This window comes from Agelaius phoeniceus, chromosome 5 (assembly GCF_051311805.1).
Source record: "Agelaius phoeniceus isolate bAgePho1 chromosome 5, bAgePho1.hap1, whole genome shotgun sequence".
NCBI lineage: Eukaryota > Metazoa > Chordata > Aves > Passeriformes > Icteridae > Agelaius > Agelaius phoeniceus.
In genome coordinates, this window is record NC_135269.1 from 13,119,724 (window position 1) to 13,140,035 (window position 20,312).

Here is a 20,312-nt window from a genome sequence, read left to right on the forward strand (position 1 = left end):
ATTAATCATCCCCCACACAATACTGAGATGCTGACAGGAGAAAAGGAGGAGCAAGGGGAGGAAAGAAAGGGACAATTCAGAAACAACATCTGGGTTAAATGCCAGCTGCATTGACAAGAAAAGTAGAAAACAACAGAAGGAGAATAAGCTAAGGACAGTCATGCCCTTCAAAGGCCAAAATTACATTCTTTAATTGTTCTGGAGGCTTTCAAAATGAAGTGTCTACCTCCAGCAGAGTGAAGATTAATCTTCATGGAACATTTTGTATAATGAGCTCCTCTATGTCAGGAAGACAATCTTAGGTGAAATAGTTGATAGATTCAAATCAGTATTACAAGTAAGCAAGGGAGATTAATGTATTCACTGCGAGTTAAAATGATCCAGATTATTACAGTGAGGTCAGAGCTTTCAAAACTGTATTATGGAGACATGTAACAGGCAAAAACCATAATAGGTTCTTTACTATTTTTCCTTCAGGGATAACTCCTTATTAACTGGCTTCCTTTTCCTGTTCAGATTGCTGTGAGATTCTGCTTTGTTCTCAAATTACTTAGGGAGGTCGAACTGTTTTTAATCCTTGTGGATGGAGAATGGATATTAAGTATAGCATTCTGGATTCAGTTGTAGGCATTCTGCCAAAGCCTGAACAAGTACAGAAACTTGGTCTCCTGCAAGCATCTAGTGAGACATCCATACACACAAGAGCTACAGTCCTGCTGAAGGAAACCAGCACCTCTTCAGTAACAACTGCAGTAAGAGAGGCATTTAAAGATATATAACCAGAGAAGTAGTCTTATGACCACCAGTGTATAGTGCAAGTTACATGCCCTCTCACAGGACATTACTACGACAAAGGTTAAGGTAAAATATCTTTTCTGGTCTCTTTTAGGGTAATGGGGATATTTGCTTTCTCATATTCTTACAGTAAGTAACAACAGTAATGAACAAGCATTACTGGGACAGTTAAGAGGACTGATAGGAAAAACAACTCTATGAAAAATATCTGGGGAGAATAGTCCAGTCCAGCTATGTTATATTATCATGGTGGACATGCATTGGCTTCAAAGATTCAAAAGGGTTTCATTACAAATGACCCACCAATGTCCAAAAGCAATCATTTTAAGTCTTGATGAACAAACACCTATTTTTTGAATTACAACCTCTTAAGCACACTCCTACTCAGTGATCAAATCCAGGATGTTAGATCAGTTGCTGGCATTTTCTCATAATGTTATCATTGTGAATTTTGGCAGGTGACAAATAACATAAATACACACCTACCCCTGCAGTGACAATAGTGTAAGAAGTGGTATGTTTTGTGTCAGAACATGTAATGGCTCCTAAGAACAAAAAACATGCTAAATTCAGACACAGAAAATTTGCATCCATACTAAGGATGGATGAGAATAGCTCTCCTCAGATGGGCAACCCTCAAATAAGCCAAGTTGTTTCTGACAGTGTTGGGGAGTTGTGCATTCAGTGTTGCCTGAAATTACTCAATGTCAAACTCTCAATTTAAACTTAAAGCAAGTTCTGCTTCAGTGAGGAATAATCCTGATCCTGTTAAAATTCTTCTCTGTCCAGTGAAGGCTTTGATTGCTTTAAATATGACCAAAATCCACTAACTTCAGTTAAGGCTGTCAAGATTTAAGATATTTCAATTCTTTTGGTGCAAAGAGAGACAGTAAATTGAGAAGGGGTGGGACTGGAAGAGTGAAATGGAAACAGTTTAACTATCTTCCAACAATAAGATAAGCAAACCAATTAAAAGGATTGTCATCCTGTAATTACCAAAGCACTTTGTATTGCAGAGGGAACTGAAGCTCTGTTGCACAACAAACACTCATGCTTGTAATTTAATATGAATAATGAGCCAGATGCATAACAAGACTATTAAACTCTTATCACAAGCAGCCCTGTCCCTCATTGATTAATGACTCTGTGTGTCACCAAGGAAAGGAATTCCATTTTTAAGTTCAGATTGTCATCATCAACGTTGCCAAAGCAACGTTGCTTTTGACTTACCCCTAAACACAACAATTAAACGATTACATGAGGAAAAAAAAACAGCAATTACTCTCTGAAATGGAAAACTGAAGGCTGGTAAAGAATAAGGGTGTGGGGAACCCAGATTTGTTCCCCAAGATAAATGTACCTGTGCAAGAACCACGTTCCAGGTCAGTGCACATTCTCAATATCAAATATATCATGGTCTCCCACAGCGCTTGAAATCTGATGCTAATCATAAAATCTGGTACAGTTTCATATACTAGAAACCCAGCAGAACCAACAGAAAGACATGAATAAAAAATACTCTGTGTGCAAAACATTTATTTTACAGTAAATATAATAAGAAGAAACATATTTAAGTAAGAAAGCAGTGAAATATCTATACATGATCTCTATAGATGCTATTTATATAGAGAGAGCACATTTGTACATATGCACATATAGATGAGCATAGTCTCAATATTACTCATCCAAAAGTGTGTGCTTGACCCTGTGTTTGAGGGGTTTTGTTGTTGTTGTTTTTGGAGTAGGGGTTGTTTTGGTCAAAGTAAGATTTGTACAGAATGTTCTACCAAAAGCAGCCACAATCTGGCTTCTCCCAACTTACAAGCTTCCCGGAGCTTTTCCTTGTCGTAATGTAGCCCCTCGTATTCTTGTAAATTAATCCTGTTGACTCTGATCCTCAGGCGATCTGGGATGGAATGAGGACTGCAAGAAAACAAGAAAGCTTCTTAAACAAAGTGTTCCCTGGAAGAGCAAAGGAAAACAGGATATGAAGGGATTTCAATCTTCTCTGAAAGAAGAAAATGCACAAGCCTCTTCAAAAGTGAGCCACATCCCCAAAGGCCCATTCCTGCATTTAAAATTATGACTTTCTACTGCACAACAGCACCGACATTTCACCTTAAATAATAAACAAGATCAAGGATCCCGTTTGGTGTTTGTGTGACCTAAAACTGCAAAGGTTTTTTCTGAATTCTTATACCCCTATGTAGCTACCCTGCCCTTCTCCAGTTTGACTTTGTGTAGATTCTTAGAGCCCTACCACAGCCAGTAGATAGATCTGCTAACTTCAATTTCAAGACACAGAAAGATGCCTCTTGATAAGTATCTCAGGACAACCTCTGCCCATGAGAGCATCTACACCACATTACTGAAGGATCCTGATTCCAGCATCTCAGGTCTGAGAAACAGTCAACAAAGATGTGGCTAAGAACCAGATCTCGAAAGTTGTGAGTCTAATACTCAGAACCCAGGAGGACTTTTAAAAGCAAGTAGCAGTATGGCAAACTCACTTTTACAGAATTTAGTCTGATTTAGATACCTCAACTATTGATAATTTTGAAAGACTCAATAGGTCAGTATCTAGAAATTAGGTGTTCATGTACTTAACATGAAATAACCATATAAATATGGATAGAAATTTGTCCAGAAAAGCTTTCTTCTTCATTTCACACTAGTTTCTACCTTAATGTAACCTATTATTTGATTTTTTAAGTTTAGCTAGATTCTATGGAAATCAATTTAGCCACACTTGCATCTTCCACTTTTAAAGAAAGAGAGACAATCTGTGTATTATAACACACATAGCAAATGTCTGTCCTATAGGAACTCAGCCCCAGGTCAGTTAAAAGTAGATTACTCATTCTGTGCTTTTACCAAAAGATTGTCTCTATTTTCTGTTTTAATCTTGTTACTACCAGTAATACTGACTAATATACTCTGCCTTTTCAAAGTCATAATGCTGTGTACTCTCATAAATACACGGTTTTGCTTCTTTCTTTGCCTCAGTTTTAAACTATTTGATTTATAGTATTTGCGCTGCTAGTGAAGGACAAGGAACATCTCACAAATGTTACCTGTGTTACCTCATTTCTAAACACCAGTTCAAATGTGAATTTTCTTCACTAATGTCATCAATTAATCAGTGGTAGACTTATGTTCTATTACATTGGGCCTCATTTCAAACTCATTATCACAATGAATAATCTGGCTCTCATGAAAGCAGGAGAGGCAAACAGGATGACCTCATGCCAACATCTGCCAAACCTTGGCTAATTGCCTTCCTTCCAACCTACCTGTTGGAATCCAAACACAGGATGGTGTTTGGACACCAAGGGGAGTGAAAGATAACACTGACTTCTGTAGATATGCTGACTCACTACCTAATGCCATGTAAGGAAGAAAAACAAATGTTATTTCTTAGCTTGAAGCCGACGGCAACCTACTGCATGTGCAGTATCACCTTCTGAGTCAAATTAGTCCTTTCACCTGAAAAGAAGTGAGAAAGGTCTTTTTCTTTGCTTGGAGCTGGAGGAAGAAAAGTATCTAAAATTAAGAAAATCTAGAATATAGTTTTTCTTCCAAGAACCACACATACACTCTCCAAAATTCTCTTTTAATTAGAACATATTTAAGAAAATATTCCCATGCTTTTGCAAAAAGTATCATTTTTGATATATAGGCACACTGTATATCTTACTTTGTTTCTGCAGAAGCAACAAGCACACCATCTAAAGTGTGATGTATTTTCTGAGGAGAAATAGGAGCAGGTCCAGTGTAGGAGGGCAATCAGCTGGCAAGTACCAGAGTTTGGTATTCTGTTCTGCCCTCCTCTCACTCCATTTTTATAAAGACAGACTAAAACCACTACATAAACAGGTTGTGTGCTAAAACATACAACTGGAGAGAAACAGAACTTGGGCTCTTGTCCGTTTGAAAAGTTTAGTTATCTTAGCAAGAAAAATGTAACCTTGGAAACAGTAGCTTTCTATAGAAAATAAGATATTACCAGAAATAACAATGCCAGGAGTTACCTTCTACAGGGTAGAGATTTATACACTTAGCCAGGTCCAGTCACAAGTAGCATATTCATAACACAAGTAAACGTATATACACATTCCTAAAAATGTGTGTGTATTGACACATGCACAAAAGAGACATTTATTCAGTAACTCAAGCTTGATGGTTTTGTTCATCAGTTCTTTGCAAACACCCTTTGTTCTCTTATAATAGTCATTGGCTGACACATTGTGTCACTAAATTTTATTACCTATTCAAAATAAATTTGATTCTACAACTCACTATTGGTATATTCATTTCTTGTGCTACCAGACTAGCAGCAATTGACACCAGGGTATATTGTCCTCATCAGTCAAACTAATTAACTCATTCATTCACAGAACTCTATCTAATGGAGCTGAGCAAAATACTTCCACTATCAACACTATTGCAGTCTTCATGGACACTGCATCATAATCCATATTCATAATCCATAATCAGTATATCCAGAAACCAGAAAGATAAAATACATAAGCATGTGCATGTAAAAGCAAATAACAGGGTGATGGATGTCACTGAACAGAAACATTAGTACAGTATTAATAGAAATAGATGTCTCTAAATACTGTGTAAAACAGCTTGCTTAACTGCAAGGAGAGGAAGAAAAGCTTTCCACATAAAGCAGCAATTTATAAATAAATTTGGGGAGATAACTGCACTGTAATTCAACCTAAATTACTTAAATTACTTACCTCTTAACAATTATTTTTTTACATGGTGTATTACATAGCCAACAAAAAGTACTTGAAAGTACAGATTAATGAAGTCCATTACCTCCTAAAGAATCTAATTAAGAACTCATTCCACAAACACATCAATCCACAGAACTAAATCCTAAATGTCATTTGCCTCATGAGGATGTAAATAAAGACTGAGGTCAAATAAAACATTCTGGTTTTTCATGTTTATTATTTATAATGATTTCATTTAAACACAAACCTAAATATGAATCTTGTCCAAGATCTTTCATCTAGAAAACACACTCGGTTTTTGACGAAGCCATGAGTTCCTCACCCCTATTAATCATCCAGCAACAAGTGAGAGGATGCCAGACAGCTCACTTGGAGCACAGCTGGTTTTCCTAGGACACATGCTCCTGCCTCCAGTCACCAAGGGAAGAGCACAGGCAGAGCAAGCTTGGGTCCTGCCCAAGCCTGGCACTCCTGCACAGCAAACAGCTACACTTCTGCCACCAGCCACCAGCTTTATTCAGCTGGGGAGACAGACTTGTAAATTATAAATACCCCAATCCCTATTTCAATTATTTATGAACCCAGTGAACCATTTCTTACACTTCATGTCTCCACAGAGAAAGGAACGATAAAAATAAACAGTCCAACAAGTCTACAGAATCCAGTGACAAATTTCTGATAGATCTTCAAGAATACAGCCCACACCATCCTACACATAAATTTTAACATGATTCAGTAAACAGAAAAGGAAATCTACTTCCCCCCATACAAAAAATACTTGAGTAAAAAAAAATCAGTCTTTTAGGAGATGTTTGCAGTGACAATGAATGATTAATGGATTACCTGTCTCCTAGAGAGGAAATAAACATGAAAAATTAATTAAGCATTCTGGCATTTAGAACAATAGGAAAGAGGAAAGCTGTAGCCAAAAGAGAAAAATGAATTCACCTTACTTTCAAGATCACATTGATAGAGCTTGGAAATGATACATTAAAAATAAATTTCTGGCAGCATCTATCTACTTGAAACATAAGAACTGCCACAACAGAGCAGACTCATTCAGTCTCTTCTATGGAGGAATTTCAACATTTCACGAAAGTTCCCTGCTATTTTAAGGTGAAGCTCTTGCTAAACTCTTTACCTAAAAAAAAACCAAAAAAACAAAAAAACACAAAACCCTTGAAATTATAAGCTCTACCACATATTTTTTCTTTTGTTTGGGAATCTCGCTAGATGAGCATCCATGTCATTGTGTGCTATGACATGGATGAGAAGCATTGGAAAGAAAAGATAAACCTAAGATAAACCTCACAGATGGGATAAGAATTTCATGACAGAACAAAATAGTATAATAATAATAAATATGGTAATAATAATAATAGTAATGATAAGTGGGGGGTAGAGAGAGTTACAAACACGAGAGAAAAAAGAGATGCATGATGCAACTGCTCACAACTCAGCAAATCCCCAAACAGCACTCAGACCCCTCCCAGGTAACTCCTCCAGTTTACACACTGGACATGACCTTCTCTGGTGTGAAACATCACCTAGGCCAGTTTGTGTCACCTTACCTGGCCTCACTCTCTCCCAGCATTGAGTGCAGCTCCTCAGCAGCAGAGTGTGAGACACTGAAAATAGGGTTTACTTGGGATAAACACTAATTAGCAATAGCCAAAACATTATTCTTGCCATAAATCCAAAAAACAGTTCTGTACAGCTACTAGGGAGAAAATCAGCCATGTCACAGCTAAAACCAGGACATGAATGTTATCCCACATAAGCCACGTTAACCTGGCTAACCCTAGTGAGTTCTTTGACACTTTCTTATCTCACAATTTCTTCAGCAAACACACTTGGCTTTGTTGAGCTAGACCCACAGAGACACCTGAAGTACAGACACATTCTGAACTTCCCAGTAGAATCCTGGAACTTGCTTTTCTTCTCCTGCATGTTAACTGTGCTTCTCTCACACATTACCCTTCCAAGCACAACGGGTTGTCCATAAGTAATAATCCCTCTAAACAGAATTATAGAATTTTTTGGGTTTGAAGGGATTTTAAAGATCACTTTGTTCCAACTCCCCTGCCATGGGCAGGGACAGCTTTCACAAGACCAGATTGTTCAAAGCCCCATCCAACCTGGCCTTGAATACCTCCAGCCTCCAGGGATGGGGCACCCACAGCCTCTCTGGGCAACACATTCCAGCACCTCACCATAAAGAATTTCTTCCCAATATCTAATCCAAACCCACTCTCTTTCAGGTTGAAATGATTCCACTTGTCATCACATGCTCTTGTAAATGGTCCCTCTCCATGTTTCTTGTAGGCTCCCTTCAGGTACTGGAAGGCCACAATTAGGTTACCCCAAAGCTCCTGTTCTCCAGGTTGAACAATCCCAATTCTTTCAGCCTTTCCTCATAGGAGAGGTGCTCAATCCTTCTAATCACCCTGGGGGCCCCTCTGCTGAGCTCACTCCAGCAGGTCAACATCCTTGCCATGGTGGGGACCCTGAAGCTGGATGCAGCACTACAGGTGAGGTCTACACAAGCAGAACAGAGGGGCAGAATCACCTCCCTGGACCTGCTGGCCACGCTGCTTCAGCTGCAGCCCAGTTTATGGTTGGCTTTCTGGGCTGCCAGAGAACACAGGACAGCTTCACATTCAGAAATCTACGTTAAACAGGAAAAACTGATAAGAAATGAGAAGACTCAATTCCTTATAAATCATGTTTCAGAAAAAAAGGAGAAGATATCTCCAAGCATTTCATCCTTAACTCTGCCTTTGGAGAGCAGTTCACTTTCTACAACTTTCTCCCTTACACCTTGCCTCCTACTGTTCCTTATTAGACTCTCTTCTTAAAAACAGTAGCCATATTCAGCCTGAGAAGGTTGATTTGGTTTGGCATTTGAATGTCTAAAAGCAAAAATACTATCTTCTATTACTCTTTTGTTATTCACACAGGTTTTATACACATACTCTGCTGCAATCATTACCACAAACTCCATAAAGGAGTAGTATTTACCAGTACAGTGATATTTGTATTTTCATTTATGCAGATATTTTAATTGAAAAAAATAATTACAACCTACCCACAGTGTTTCTTCCACTTGTAGAAGAGCTGTAGGGGCTACACAAGTAAATATCTTATTTTTCAATGGTAATTTTCAGCATCAACCACACAAGACAAATGTACTCTCACATATGCATCTTCTCATCTCCAAACATCCAGCAGGAAAATGCATATTTTCACCTTCCTTTTAAAAGACCTTCAAAAATACAATGCTTGTATTTACTTGCACACCTTGTATAAGCATTTGCAATGGATCACACTACAGTTCTAGTGTCTCTGCAAAAAAAGACCACATGAGCCTAATAAATTGGCTGCCCTAAACTCCCATGCATCTCCTGCTGCAGAAATCCTGACATTTATCTAAGACAGGCTATAATCCATCACCAGGTCTCAGTAGGATCTGCCCTGCTGTTCAGTACTAACTGGAACTCAGTCTTCTTCTATGTTGTTCAACAAAAAACACAAAGCAATATTTGAATCTCAAAGCCATCATAATCCAAATCATATTTCTGTGTTACCTCATGGGTTCCTATTTTAATTTTCCAGACACATTAACTGGCAGCCCCAGTGCAGCAGCATGCTTAATCTATTTTTACAGATTTTAAGATAGAGAACAACTTTGACTTTCAAATTAGTTTGGGGCTTGCACGTCTTTCTCTCCCTGCTTTATTCTGACAGCTGATATCAAATGGGACATTAAAATGAACTGCATCAAAACTTGGAGGTGATTTTCCAAGGGATATCCCTGAGCTTGGAAATAGTACTCATTCTCTTAGACACACAGTTCAATGTTCTGTGTAAGAAATAAGGGTTACCTCAAATTTTTCTAGAGGCTGATTCAGATGCTGAATTGGTGAGGCAAGTTGGTTTCATTACTTTATGCTTGTTAGCAGAATACATCAAACTGGACCCACGCAAAAGGCACACCAAACTGAAAATCTTTCCTTTTTCCAAAATAACAATGAAGCACTTGGAGCTTTCTGAAATTTCACAGAATCACAGAATGGTTGAAGCTGAAAGAGACCTCTAGAGGTCATCAGGTGCAAATCCCTGGTCAAGTAGGAGCACCTAGAGCAGGCTATCCAGGACCATGTCCAGGCAGTGTTTGATTATGACTAAAGATGAAGATTCCACAAGCTCTCTTGGCAATCTGTGCCAGTGCTCTGTCAACCTTAGGATAAAAAGCATTTTTTTCTCGTGTTCAGTGGAAACTTGAAACAGAGGAATCCTGTGTTGGATTGAAAAGATCTCATCTCAATTCTTTCCAGGAATGATGCCTGGCATTAAACCTCAGATGTGCCTGTTGCCATGGATGTTTGAGGAGCTGGCTCGTGGCTGAACCTGGTCACCATCACCAGACATGTCCTGCTCACCTTACTTGGCTACTGTGGAACTGTGCCCATCAGTCATGCTGTCATCTGAGCTCCCTCTTCACATTTGTCACTGGATTTTACTGTCCCATCTCTCAGCTGAATGACACAGGTTAATAACAAAAGGCTGTGGAACTTTTAGAATAGAAAAAAGCCAGATACTCACACAGTGAAGGAATCAGGGGGAGCCGAGACTCTCCTCAGGTCAGCAGACTGCACTTTATGGATACTATAAGGCAGCAGGAAATGAGTGGCCAGGAGAAAAACAGCACACAGTGAGGACAGACAAGAAAAAAAGGTGAGAGAGAGAGGAGTGCAAGAGAAGAAAGAAAGAGAAAGACACACAACATTTAAACAGAAACAAAAGGAATGTGTCACGTGAAAGTTGAATGAAGGGCCATGCAGATCTCTGAGCTCACACTTGGAAGCCAAGAGCAACTGAAGACATGCAAATGGAGAAAATCACTGCTATGTGGCACACAGGAGCTTTCTAAAGACACAGTGAGGAGCAGTGAAAAGCTCAGCACATAACTATACAAGACAAGGGATCCCAGAATTTCTTCCACAGGCACTGAAAAATGTCAAAGCAACAGACTTTGGAAGCAGGTCCAGAAACACAAACAAACATCAGAGCTGAGATCCAGATGGATGGAATTGTCTCCAAGGGTTGACCAACTAATTACTGTTTAAGGAAAAAATACCCTTACTGGAGATTTTGTATCTACAATGACAAGTTGCTGTTTCCATTCCTCTTGCTCATACCTTAGGGAAACTTGCATTTTATTAATATTCAGCTTTAGTGTTTATATTCAACCTCAGTATTTATATTCAAATGGTTCCTTTATTTTTCTTGAATGCATCAAATATGTTTTATCTAAAAGCTCTTCCCTCTTCTTTCTCTTCCATTATGCAAGGTGCTCTCCCTCAAGCCAAACTAAAAGTCAGTGAGAGCAAAATACATTTTTCAATTCAGGAAGTGTTCATTAACTGAAACTTCCTGGGGAATATACTATGCAGGAGTTTCTAATCAGAAAATTATTCCTGGAAAAGCTGAACCACAGTTTCTCTTCTTATTCCCCATAATTTTTGGTATAGCTCTCAACAGCCACATTCTTGGCTCAGTCACAGAAAACCAAGCTGTGTTGTCTCTTTCACATGCTACTGTGATCAGTAGTGGAGAACAGGAATGAGAACTTAGCCAACAAGTGTTTCAAGGAGGAAAAAAAAAACACAGAAAAAAAGATGATCAGGTCAAAAAAATACAGAAACAGTGTAAATCTTCTTCAAGTCTTTTTCTACTCACTCTCTTTTTATCTGGCAGTAATATCAAAGCTGACAATAATAACAACTCTGCATTTCTGTGACCAAGATAATTTTCTAATTACTTTCCTGGCAAGGAGCTCAAGAAGAGCTGTGTAGTAATTAAGGATAGCTCCAGACCCAGTGACTTATCTCACACATCTAACATTTAAATGATAGTCATTAAAAAACCCTTCATATATCATGTTCCATCCAATACAAGGCTTTCTGGGAGATTCCAACAGAATAAGGAGTTATGTCCTAAAGAGCAAGCTAAGAAAAACAAATAAACATATTTAATTACAAGTTTCTGCACTTGTGCAATACTACCAATCAGCATCATATTGAATGAACTTCTTACAGTACTAATATTCTTCCTAGATTTTGACCTTTAACGAGTCATTTACTTTTTATTGCAGTAAGAGAAGATTCAAGTCCTCTCTCCTTCCTTTTTAACACCTCAGAGTGAAGCACATACACAGATATATATAGAAATAGATGTAAATATCTACACACACAGTTTCTGATATGTGAAGCTGAGACTACAGTTCCTGACAGATCATTTGCATTTTCCCAAGACAGAGATCTGCAGAAAAATACGTCAGCCAAATCAAAGGACTCTGACAGCAATTTAGTGTACCATGGCACATTTAAATCAAGCTAAACCACAAAGAATATCCCCTTGACAATTGGCATATACTACAAATCTCGATTTCCCTACCGCAGTTTAAATTCAGATCTAAAAATCCAAACCTAACCCATGCTAATTATCAGTTTGAAATACCATGATTTCTCTTTTTACATTTGCATTAGTCTCCTTCAGTGCAGAAAAAGATGTCCCAGGGCTGCCCTTGGCATTCACTGAAGATTGAGGAGTTGTGGTTGGGTGAAATTGGGCACTGCTGCCCATAGTTAAGAGTCTGCTATTCTCTGCTCAAGAAAGATGAGTATACCTCACGTATTTTCCAGGCAAAAAGAAACTGCACATTAGAGAAATGGGTTTCTATTGCAACTTTAAGAATTAGTCTCAGTAAGAGAACAGAGTGCTAAATTGAACAGGAACATGTTGAAAGTAACCAGCATGGCTTTGATTATATTAATAGGTTGACAGCCAGGGAATGACAAAAATTTCTTAAGGGCTGGAGTCAAACTTTGAAGTAAAGCAGGATCTTTCTCTAGATAGACAGCTGTAAGGGACACAACTCTTAAGATAGCTGAAGAGAAAAGGTGTGCCTAAGACCTTGTCCTTTTTTTTTCAGTTATATGAGTTAGTCTTTTGGAAGGTATTACATCTCTTCACAGAACTTGAACTTCACAGAACTTCACTCACCATTCCAATTGCAACAGCAAAATTCCCCCACCCATTTCCCCAAAAATATTAAAGCCTCGGTGCACGTGTTTGAATTAAATGTGGATCCTTAATAACTTTAGGGCATTACTTCAGTATCTTTGGATAAGGGACAGACTGTTTTGCTTCACATTTGGAATATTTGATGAAAAACAGCAAAGTCCCTTGCAACACTCATTTTTAGCAGCAATAAAGACCTATACAAGGATTACAATAATAACCTCTACAAAATAATCTAAATTATTTTATTGGGTGGCCACTTTCATAGGTCAAAATTTGACTATTTAGGTTTCTTCTGGTTAAATTATATCTGCAGTGCTTGTAAAGAAAGTTTAATCATGAAAAAGAATGCTAGTCCTGTGTACTCCTCTTGACAAGCTACTAGTTTCCAATCTTAGCTTTTCTTTAGTCACATTTACAATACTCATTTCTCATTTGGGTTTCTATACTGGAGAAGGATTTCCTAAAAAGTACAAACAGTTCTTTCAGGACATTCAAATCTTTCTCTGTAGACTCTGCCAGGCAGCATGTGCTCACAGCAGAGACTGAAATATGTCCTGATTAGCTCTTGAGTGTGGCAATTTCTTACGGGGTCTTCAATGCAGCTTAAAAAGCAGATCAATAAAGCTGAGAAACTAAATCAAAAAAACTTCAAAGGCAAATGGCATACATATGCAGAACCATCAGAAGCCAAGGGGCAGACTGCCAAGCCTGCAGGAACCTCTCTAAATAAATAAATACATAACAGAAAGATAGAACACCATTCTAAAAGCAAGAGAGGGGAACTCAGAAGATAAAGAGTAAAAGAAAGTCAGGTAAGTATTTACAATAGAGTGAAAAGGGACTTCAGAAGATGTGATTTGTTTTTTTTTAAATTTATTTTTCAAATGCGCTGCAAGTCCAGTACATGCAAAATCCATGACAGAGTACGCTGCCCCACATGGGCCTCCTGCCTCTAGGACATGCACATGTGCAACTCACTCATTCAGCAAAGGCATGGACGTTCTCCTCTTGCTCTTCTGCACCATGTTGGCCTGGTTCCTCAGGGAGATGCGGATGAGGGAGGGGGCCAGCCGGCAGGGCTCGCCGTCCACTTGCATGGGGATGGACTTGTACGTCAAAAGCGTCACCTCCCGGCACTGGTGCAGCCGCTCCCCGTGGCCACCCACCTGGAGGGCAGCCTGCAAGAAACAAACAAAACGCACAAACAAACAAAACACCAAGCAGGCCTTGGAATCTCTGCTGGTCAGAGTGACCCCGAGATACATACAAGTCTTTTCCCAGCCCGGCAGTCAAAGAAGGAGTCAGGATTCCTCAGCTGTGGTTTTCAAGGTTGTTTATTATTTCTTATCTATAACATTCTTTCTCTGCCCTGCTGAGGTCTGTTCAGCAGGTCAGTGTTGTTTTTTATACTAAAAACTACATGTACATTTACAATAATTTCCCAATACCTATTACCTATGTTAGACAGTGCGTTCCTACCTTAAACCAATCCAAAAGTGCCACCATCACCCATAAGATGGAGGCTAGGAAGAAAGAGAAAGAAGGACAAAACACATCCAAATTCCCCTATCTTGGGACCCCAAATCCACATTCTAGAAACCTTAAAATTCTACTTTTCACCCTATAACAAGCTAACTATTATTCTACTTAAACTCTCTTGACTTGTAATTCTTCATATAAAGGTGGTCATTTGCTCCATGGGTCAAATTCAAAGTCACAGGTGCCAAGGTCTCTGAGCCCCCTGGCAGGGGTTCAAGCCATTCAGGACAGCTAGAGAGATGTCCTGGGTTCCAACAAGCAGGGAAAAGATAGCTCAGAACAGAATAAGCTGAGGCAGCTAAAAAATCCAAAATGCCACTTTGCTGGCAGCGTCCTTTACACAGTACTCCATTCCTAAGCTATTCTGAAAGAGCACAATGAAAGCGTTTTCACCCCAAAACTGCAAAGCAACAAGGAGATATCTACCCACATGCATTATAGGACTCATCATCCGTATATACACACTTGTGCACATGCAAATTAATAACTGTGCTCGTTCTTAAAGCTTTCAATTTGTTTTGGTTGGTTTGTTTTTACAATAACAGTCACGCTAATAATTATTTGCTCTTTAAAACAACATCCCTAATTAGATACATCTGCGAGACAGAAAAACTATTTCCCCTTCCTGAACAGAATGGTCCTTAATGGGAATTAGTAAATTTAAATTTTTTATTATGAAAGCTTACACATCAAGTCAACCTCAACATTAGACAGGCTGAAAAGAGCAAGCAGAAGGACCTTGTTAAAACAAATATCATGTTAAAGAATTCACTTCAAAGAAATTAAGCAAGGAAGACAATGAGCAGATCCTTCATATTCTAGGCAGACATGTTCAGGCAGAAATGTATTTTTTTAATGAATATGACTATATGACTATGCAGACCCACATTTCTCAACTAGGCTTCCTTTAGAGAGAAACAGAAGCTCAAAGGGCCCTACTTCTTAAATTCAGCCCTAACTAAAATTGTTGGTAGCTTTTGAAATCTGTCTAGCCACTTCCATTGACTAGAACTGTGTTAGTGTCAAAAACAAAAAAACTCTTCTGACTGAAAACCTTCAGTTTGTACATGCTAAAGTTTTGACAGCATTTTTAAAAACATGCCCTAAACTCCTCTTCACTTTTATTCCACAAGATCTACCAGGCTAATAAACAAAAATTTTCTTGTGGGTTATTTCCCTAATCCACTAGGCCCACTAAGAAGAAAAAAAAAGTTCAGGAAGGTATCCTTAACCCAGACAAACTCTTAAAGGGAAGATTGACCAAGACTGCTTTTTTCTTACTTTGAAGATTAGATTTGCCTGGCTTTCTCTTTGAGGAAACAAACACCATTATTGTGGGTATTTACTGAAAGTGATATGGACTGAGGGCAGGTCACAACAGGGAAGTTTAGCTAAAACAGGCTTATCCATCTTTGTTTTAAACTAGCTTACATGAGACAGTAGCAACAAAGGCCTACAGGTATGGAGCTAAGTCTGAGCTATAAAAACTTTCCAGCAAGTCCAGCTGTGGGCCTTCTGCTGGCCACACTAAGCCCAAGCTGCAGTGCCTTAGGTAGGCTGGTGCTAGCATGGGAACATTGCTAACTCTGGCTGCATTTAACCATCCCCTGAAGGCACTGTCACAGTGTTTGGCCACTGCCATAGCAGGACACCAGGGTATTTAGAGAAAGATGGCTTTTATGGTATCTCAGTTCACTTTAAAGATGGCATTGGAAGAAAGTGCACTGACAAATTAAAATTGTTGGCTGAATTTCATTTTTTCTAGCAGAATCAAAAGGAGAGATAAAATTCATGTAAGAAATACTAATAAAGTCTTCCACAGCTATTACTAAAGTTTCACAAGACTTTTGGGGAACATATAGAAACTGTATGTCCATATAAGGTTAAAAAATATTTCATATTTATATACCAGCAATACTTAAAAAAAAAGACTTTAATGCCACAGAATGAAATAGACAAAAGCTAAAGAGAGAAAGGAGTGTTTATTTGATCATAGAACATTCCCACAGTAAAATCATGACTTCATGCTCTTATCATACTGCTCTTACTGTATTAATCTTGCCATTTAACTTCAGAGCACTGCATATGCAAATCAGCCATATTTTGCAACTAATACTTTTTATTATTAAATAACACTTCTCTTATTAAAAAAGAACTATTTGGCTCTGCCAGTTAACAGCAGAGCATGCTTTTGCCTTATGTGACTATGGGGAAGCACACCTGATTTTCAGAAACAAGGAGCATTTTGCACTCTGCAGTGCTGCCCAGGGAGCCCTCCCAGCCTGGCAGCACCCCCTGCACTCACCAGCGAGGCCATGGTGAAGCCGATGACTTCGATGTAGCCATCGTCGTGACGCTGGGGCTCAAAGTCTCTGTGGTCACCAGGGTTCCCCCAGGGCATTGTGCCAGCACAATACCTACAGAGACAGGTTTGGAGAGCCAATTGGAGAGAGCAGCTTGCCCTGAGAGGTCCTGACTTTTAGCCTTTTAGGCTGTTCTTTCTGTTTCCAAGCTGATACAACACCCTCAGGTGTACCCACCATAAACTTTATCGGGTTCCTCTCTGAGAGGAAAATGGGGAAACACCAGGAAATACATCATAGAGCAGCAGCACTCCCTATTTGCTTTGATTCCTGCTGGTAAGCTGTTGAGCCATAAAGCTGTTTTGCCCCTAGTCATCAAGCTGTTTTGCCCCTCTTTGCCCTCTCCCTGCTAGCTCAGCACAAAGAATGCAAAATGTTGCATAGTTTGAGGAGGCAGGGAGAAATAAGAAGCAGGAACAGATAAAGCTGAGGCCTCTCTCTTTTCTACCATCAGAGAATAAATGTAAAAGTGATCTGAAAGAGGTAGAAGGGGGAACTTTGGAGAGGTGACATCAAGCAGAAGCTTGCAGTACGGAACTCAAAAGATTAAGTGCTTGGGACTGCCTGCGGAGCAAACTAGGAGGTTTTTTAAAGCAATGGTCTCCAAAGTGGGGTACATGCAAGAAAAATCCACAACTGACAAGACAATTAGAGTGTATGAAGAAAACTATTACTTTTACTTTCAATAAGAAAGCAAACATTAAAAACATACATATTTTTTGTAATACTAGAATAGAGGCACATGTATATAATTTATAAATATACATATATAGAGGTGATGCTTAAAAGCTTTTTACTGACAGAAATGCACAATCAAATTAAGTTTGGAGACTACTGTTCTAGAGAACAGGAGACCAACAATTTTTGATAATTCAGCTTTATTTTTTTTAAGGACACCTTGTAACATGTTTAAAACTGACTTCTTTTGGCAGTTTGGTATTCCTTAACTGCTAAAATATTTATCCTTCCCCTCTCTCCATTTCTGTTCCCTCCTCCCCCTTTCCATTTTTTTCCACACTTGGACTCTAACTAGGCAAAAGACTAGGTATCTGTCCCTTTAATAACTTCTTTGCAGGTTAGATGCACAGCTTTTCAAAGTGTGTTAGTTAAGCATTTCTACTGTATCAGGATACTCAACTTTTTAAGGAATGGTTTTGCTGCACCCTGAACTCTCAAGCCATACTGCATAGCTCATTGACAGAATTATAAGGAGCCAGCTCTCAATGAGGTGAGAAAACTCAGCCTAGGAAAACTGTTAGGTGTCTTTTGAAAACTATTGTTATTTTTGTTGCATAACTTCAAGAATCCATCTTGAGCTTACCTGGGTATGTTTAAAAACACTATACACTGGAACTTCAGCTCCTGGATCTTTGGAGTCAGGTCTGTACCATCACACTACAAAGCCAAAGTGACAGAGCACAGAGAAATTGCTGAATGGAGCCACAGACAAGAGAAGTGTTGCTGCTTTGTAACAACTTTCCCAAGACTTTCCTTGGAATGTGTTGCAAATGTCATGCTCAAAACTGAAAAGTAACAGAGCCATTAAACTCTCACCTCACTCTCTCTCCAAACCTCCACCTCCACCCCCTTCCCACAATACTATGACACAATTTTTTATACTCACCACAACTTTAACATGCTTGGATAAATCTCTTGAGCTTCTTTGCAGAAAGTCTGTAAAGGCTGCCTGCAACAGAAATCAGTGCAGGAATTGTCAACACTTCCTCTCTTCTTTTTTTTCCCCTCAGTTCTTATCCCTCCACAGAGCTAACTGCCAATATGCCCTCCCTTTGGTCAAACTGACTCTCTCAGAAGACATGATTTGATTTTATTGTCTTAAATTGTGATACTTCTGCTTTTGAGAGCTTAATTGAAAAGAGTCCTTGAACACCCAAGTTCAATGGTATCTTGAATCATTAAGCACAAATTCTTGCTCACATACTTGTTTCCATATTTAAGGCACTTAGGTGTTATCATCCATAAATACATTATATGTTGTTCATTATCAAACTAGTGTTTATTCTTAATGGCTTTAGAATCAAGTGTTGTCCATTTGCCTCCTGAATGCACAAGTGGGTAATTATATGTGCATATTCACCCATCATTAATCACTCCAAATATCTGATTTTTGCCCTACACTCCCCACCACGCTACATCCAAGGCTGCTCCTCAAAGCTACAAAGATACAGGCCAAAACTTTGGGAATTCTTCTAGCAAAGTCAGTATCAATGCAGTTCCCAAGCCCTGAAAGAAGCAGAGCAATGCCTTGAGAAGCTTATGAGCCAGAAGCAGAGGGACCAAGATATGACCAGGACTGTGTCCAAAGGAGTGGCACTTCTCTCACCTGCCCAGCTCTGTATAATAACAGTACCACAGGCTCTTTCCTACAGACACCTGTGCGTGGCACTGCCAGAAACAGCATGAGTGCACTTGAAATTGTGACAGGCAGAATAAGCCGGCAAGAGCTCCTGATGTGACAAAGTGAGGGGGAAGGTAATTAAGAAGACATTCAAGCAACTAAGTTAACATCATTCTGTAAGACAAATCTGTACTTACCCCGGCATAAAACATTTTATTTCTAAATCGGCTGTTAAATTTCTCTGGATTTGCTTCTGTGAAAGGATGAAAAATAGAAGTATGAACACCCCAATAAAACAAGAAGACTTCATTATACCTTCACAGTCCCTGCCAGCACTACAGTGCTTTCAGAGTATCACTCATAGAAAATATTACCATAAATATGTTTTCTGTGTGTCAGTCCCCCATCTGTGCCTTTCTCTGCTATCAGATTTCAAACACTGATATTGAATCCTTCCTTTTCTTGTAGAGTGTGGAAATAGAGCAAAGAGGTAACAAGAATTCAATCAGTTAATTTAACACCTCTCAGACTATTCATCTTATGATAGAATAGAATTTTTAGACTTCTGTTTCTAACAGTGGAGAACAAATCTGTAAGAATTATTAGAAATTTATGGAACAATAACCCGTGCTTTGAACGAGGAGTAAAGCATTAGTAAATTACGAGATGAAACAGCCCCTAAATTCTGATGTGTTAAAGAGTTACTAAGGAATAGACATTTCTACCCAAAGATTTCTGCAGAAAAATAAAAAAAAGGAAAAGAGAATTGGTTACTCTAAAACCTATTTAGAAACCTGTTTCATTTTGATTATACCCCAAGAGATGGAGAATTTTAAGTCTATTAGTAATGTACCTCTAATGGTTAATTATTCTCACTGTTAATGTAAATGTAGTGGTTTCCAATCTTGAAATTTTCCGTCTTCAACTGCCAAATGCTAAATCTTGTTATACTTTCCTGTCAGATTACAGAACCTTCAACTATCAGATATCTTCTCATCAAGAAAATACTTATAGGCAGTGATTAAATAGCCTCTTAACCTTCTTTCCAATAAGCTAAATGGAGTTCCCTTAATCTCCCAATATGAGGCACATTTCCCAGAATATAGTTCATTCTTGAGCCTCCTTGGAAACTGCTTTCCTTGTTTGTGGCATCTAGAGATTCCAGAAATAGCCCTTCTGACCCTGTATTCAGTGTTAGTGCTAGCTACTCACCCTGGCTCCTTGATTCTCTAGTGAAAACATCACACTACCAAGACAGTCCTTCTGGCTAAAGCATCACATGAGTGTGAACACATCCAAATTACCTCTCAAATGACCACTTAAAACAATACTTCCAGTTCTCTTGAAAGCCACTACATCTCACAAAATATAGCTCCATTTTGTAAGAATGAGCTGCTTGAGGTTTCTGATTTGCTTGTT

At 38.8% G+C, this 20,312-nt stretch overlaps 1 protein-coding gene across 4 annotated transcripts in view; it reads right to left on the minus strand.

The window, feature by feature from the left end:
- Positions 1–20,312, minus strand: part of DGKI (diacylglycerol kinase iota) — a 200,623-nt gene that overhangs the window by 63,696 nt on the left and 116,615 nt on the right. For all 4 annotated transcript variants that reach the window (XM_054631243.2, XM_077178324.1, XM_077178325.1 and 1 more), the window contains 6 exons: positions 19,091–19,146; positions 18,159–18,221; positions 17,856–17,929; positions 16,477–16,588; positions 13,611–13,810; positions 2,618–2,718 (listed from right to left, as the gene is read on the minus strand). In XM_054631243.2, the coding sequence (XP_054487218.2) occupies positions 2,618–2,718; positions 13,611–13,810; positions 16,477–16,588; positions 17,856–17,929; positions 18,159–18,221; positions 19,091–19,146 (606 nt within the window). The remainder of the gene's footprint in view (positions 1–2,617; positions 2,719–13,610; positions 13,811–16,476; positions 16,589–17,855; positions 17,930–18,158; positions 18,222–19,090; positions 19,147–20,312) is intronic.